We start from the raw sequence: 4221 nt of genomic DNA, 5'->3' as shown, positions 1-4221 counted from the left end.
TCGTTTGTGATTACTAAACATTTCGCTGGTTAATCGGATATTTGCACATCCAACTCTTACGATGAGTAGCCGACCAACTAACTCCACCAGCATTTTCTAGTAAATAAACTCGAGTATCGGAAAGCAGGCGATGAAATACTGGACCAACTTGCTAGAGTGCCAGAAACAACTTGATATCCTCCTAATCTCTTTTATCTGGTTTCTAAAACCCCAGGAACAAGTCATACTTCACAAATAACACATGGCCTTTCGTATCCGAAAGGGTGTCTTAATATTTATCCGGATGATTATCTACCGCGAAAGAACGAAAATGTCATCGACGGTAGCCGCCGTTCGCTTTTCCAAGGAAGAGTGCAGATGCAGCCACCCGTTGTTCAGCTACAAGTACCTTCGGTAGGCAAAATGCCATGTGACAGCGTACGTCGGACACTCACATGGGCTGCTGGCTTCTTAGGACCCATCGCGCAGGCAGCATCAAGGTAGAGTTCTCTCGAACAATCCACATAACCTCCTCTCACCATGCTCATGTATTATCGTAGCTCCTTCGGTACTTCGTCGTCGAAGAGGTATACTAGTTATTACGTCGGATGGTTCCGTAGGTGTTTTCCGCACTGCTGCCCCGACCATTCGTCCACGTCGTTTTGCGCGACGTCCATCGATCTCGTGTGTAGCCATCATGGCGCGAGTGGCATCGAAGGGGGTGTGGCCTTCCTCCGCATGCAATCCAGAGGCGACCCCGTGCTCCCAGTCGGCGCCATCGTGGCCGCCAGCGACGTGCTGAGCGACGTCCGGTCCCACGACAACCTCCGGGGCGACTGGGTGCCGAGTGTGTATTGTTACTATAACGAGGTAATGCTTGTAATGAATACTACCATCTAGTATAGTTAAGCCATATATGCTGGTCAGGCCACACACGAAATGGTGTACCAGTTCAACCAGGCCACTGGCTTTGGCTGGCATTATGGGTGGGTTGGCACAGCCAAGACGTCGCATCGGTCCACGCAGCACGTGCTGATCGTAAGGCTGGCTCGCTTTGAATATATAGGAGGAGGCCGTTAAGGGCTGTTTTGTTAGGGCTACCTCTTCCGCCACGTTGCCACGTCATCGCAGGAACCCAAGTTTTGTGTCGTGGCCAGTACCTCATCGCCTCCGTTTCTCGTCATGTCGTACCGCCGGGCGTGTGCGTTTTGCCAGAAACTTCGAACCGTGTCACAGATTCACTGTACGTGCGAAGGCGACTTGAACCTCCGACGCGCGAAACCCCTCCATTTCAGTACGTAGCCGCTAGTACTACTAGTACTACTATGCACCCATCCTAGCCCCCCTCGCCGCCCATCTCCGGTTGCCCGTTGTTTCGCCGTCGCTAGTAGTACTAGCACCATCTCCAGAGACCATGGAAGCCCGCCTGCATGCAGTGTATACACTTCTGTCTCGCCCGTCCGTCCGTGCTTTTGCCCCATATGCAGAGCTCGTCCACCGCCTCCTTCATACCCAGCTCAAGTCTATTTTAAGTCTAGAAAAGGACTTGGTCTTATTCCATTGGTTCCCACTCCAGCCAGAGCCAGCCCCATCAGAACCCCCCCTGGCATCTATGGCCCCGTTGCTGGAAGGGGTGCGCTGCCCTCGCTGCTTTGAGATGTTTTGAATATATATATATATATATATATAGGAAACTCGTTACATTGGACGTTTTGAATAAATAACTCTTGGGCGAGGTCGTAGGTGGTGCTGGGACTGTTTACTGCCAGCCAATCAAAATGGAGAGAGGAAGCAGCGGCCAACTTGCTGGACCGGCAGGCGTTGTACCAGGGGTACACTGCGTGGCTCCGTCATATGTACGACGCCATCGGAGGACATTTGGGTCGAGTGACTTGGGCCGAACTGGTGAACCAATCACAACAGACCATTCCAAGTCACTCGTCTGGCTGCTTTGAGTACTTTGTCGCACAGATGCGCGAAGTGTTCATGGTAAACCTGTTTTCACATTGTGTATCGATAATCGATAGTCGTGATTTCGTAGGCAGTCGAGCCTTACCAACTCAAAGAACGCCGTCCAGATTGCTCTTTGAACCTTGTCTCAGATCGGTCGTTTCAGGGCAGTTGGATCTACGACCCTCCCCCTTCCACGGGTTATTTGCCCCTGAGTCACTCGATGGTTTGTCCTGGTTTCGACTTGTCCTTGGCCAGTTTATTGCGCAGTCTCACCATGAGCTACAGTGTCACACTCACCCTCGGCCCATCCAGCTTCTATGTATGTAGTACACGCCCTTCTGCGATGATGTGGTTTACAGTCTCTATATATATATATTGGACGAATAATCCTGTATATACTGTATTACCAGATCTCGTCGCATCTGTCGTTATGGCCAGCCAAACCCGCCGAGTTTATCGTCGACGGGATGGCTCACATATGTCGAGTATTTCCAAACGGAGAAAGCTCCATGTCCGACCTCCACGGGTTCGTTCTGGGTGATTACACGGCCAGTTGCACCCCCCACTCGATCCGCCTCTGTCTCTTCAGCTGGCCAACCCTCAGCTCCAGCCCCCCCACAGCTAGCTACCGCCTGACTCTCCATGCGATTTCCCCCGTCTCCAGTCAAGATGCGTTGCAAGTGACTGTGCTTTTGACAGCGTCACACGTTCCCAATCGCCTCCTCCGGTCCCATATCGACCTCATGGACATGACTGCATCGGAAAGGATCGGCTTGTTCGCGTCCACTTGGATCGACCAATCAAATCCACTGGCGGCCTTTGATATGCGCTATCGACGACGTCGACAAGAAGAAGATGACGAGCAGCAGACCCGTAGCTAATCATAAGACTAGGTTGAGTGCAATTAACTACCTACCCTCCGTACATTTGTCGTTGATCTGTACCGTGAAATAAATATACTAGGATCAGAAAAAGAGTGAGTGTTTACTATTTCGTGTTTCACACAAAAATGAGCCAAATACAGTGTGTAAAATACTGCCAATCACAGTGCGAATACGACAGACTATATTTTCAGATTTGTTTTAACGTTATTACGACATGCCAAGTGTCAGTGATCACATGGTCCAATGAAAACTACGTCGCACAAATCAACTACAAAGCGAGTCGTATGGCTTCCTCTCGACGCGTAGATAGTGTGTGAACATACTTCATAACAGTGAAAACGTTTATGGAAACGAAGATGCAGACAGTCAAACCACCAGTACCTCGACGACGAACTTAAACTATGAACGTACACGTATGTCGAAAAGCCACGCAGAATGCTTTAGTTTACAGTTAAAAGGAGGTAGCGTCGGTGGCTCAGTCGTGAGCACGAAGGTTAAGAATGTAACCGGGACCTGGTCGTGTAATGTCGTGTTGGTAACGGTATATCCACAGTCGCGATCAATACTAAGCTTACTATTATTACAGTACTACGACGTCTCTGTACAGGAGAGTGCGGGAAATGACCAAAACAGCGAACCTCAAATGAATTGGCAGCATACCAAGGAGCGCGATCTCACTAGGTCTTATCGTACCTGATAGATACACTAGGGGCTGAGGACTTTCGTTTGGCCTTTCGACAAGGCGCAACGACCTGGAACGCATGGTGTAGCGACTTCAGCTCAAAACTGTTCGATATTTTAATGGACTTGACATTCAATTGTGAGAAATTTTAAAAACCAATTACTATTAATACGTAGTAACATAATAATAAAACATTGCTTCAAATATGACTTGAAGTTAATCATAATTTATGATCAACTTTGTTAGCTAACTTAGAAAGTACATGACTTTGATCATCAAATATCTCTCTGACGGCTTGCCTACGAGCGGTGTAATGAATGTAGATATTGCAAATTTCGTTGCACACTATCGTTTAAAGCTAGAAATATGACGATTGTAACTTTGTAGCGTGAGTGATGAGTCCTCAAAGTAGCAAAAAACGCAAATATAACCTACTTTGTAAGTAAATATCTCGATGAATATTTCTCGTAGCGACCTCTATGATACGTCATTATGTAGAAATAAAGCTTGTGAACATGCGAATGGAGTCTTGGGCTGGTCGGTTTTCATTGGCTCATGTTGTGTGGCTTTGAAAGTGGCTGTCTCAAATATAACATCCAAGTTGATCAACTTTGTTAGTTATCTTTGCTTCCAAATATAACATCACATAACATCGTTTTGATGTGATGTTTTAAAAAAAATTATTCACGCCATTATAAAAATAATGAAACGATTTCTTGTTTC

The 4221-nt window shown here is 47.5% G+C and overlaps 1 protein-coding gene across 3 annotated transcripts; it reads left to right on the top strand.

The window, feature by feature from the left end:
- The first annotated feature begins 296 nt into the window (after nucleotides 1-296).
- H257_16884 (hypothetical protein) lies at nucleotides 297-2853 on the top strand. Of its 3 annotated transcripts, XM_009845488.1 has the most exons (10): nucleotides 311-393; nucleotides 455-479; nucleotides 540-547; nucleotides 600-849; nucleotides 907-1017; nucleotides 1075-1273; nucleotides 1320-1612; nucleotides 1723-1968; nucleotides 2021-2251; nucleotides 2343-2853. In XM_009845488.1, the coding sequence occupies exons 1-10, from the start codon at nucleotides 311-313 to the stop codon at nucleotides 2811-2813; spliced, it is 1917 nt and encodes a 638-aa protein (XP_009843790.1). In that variant the 3' UTR covers nucleotides 2814-2853. The 3 variants fall into 3 exon arrangements, with proteins under 3 accessions (XP_009843792.1, XP_009843790.1, XP_009843791.1); XM_009845490.1 differs by having other exon boundaries at nucleotides 297-393; nucleotides 540-849; XM_009845489.1 differs by having other exon boundaries at nucleotides 2021-2853.
- Nucleotides 2854-4221: the final 1368 nt, after the last annotated feature.

The sequence above is a fragment of the Aphanomyces astaci genome, assembly GCF_000520075.1.
Source record: "Aphanomyces astaci strain APO3 unplaced genomic scaffold supercont1.93, whole genome shotgun sequence".
NCBI classification, from domain to species: domain Eukaryota; phylum Oomycota; class Saprolegniomycetes; order Saprolegniales; family Verrucalvaceae; genus Aphanomyces; species Aphanomyces astaci.
This window is presented reverse-complemented; position numbering and strand designations above follow the sequence as displayed.

Coding starts and splice junctions, on each gene's coding strand:
- H257_16884 (XM_009845488.1), top strand. CDS start 311: ATGTCATCGACGGTAGCCGCCGTTCGCTTTTCCAAGGAAGAGTGCAGA. Junction 850..906: donor TGTATTGTTACTATAACGAG/GTAATGCTTGTA, acceptor TATGCTGGTCAG/GCCACACACGAAATGGTGTA. Junction 1,613..1,722: donor TGGCCCCGTTGCTGGAAGGG/GTGCGCTGCCCT, acceptor GCGAGGTCGTAG/GTGGTGCTGGGACTGTTTAC.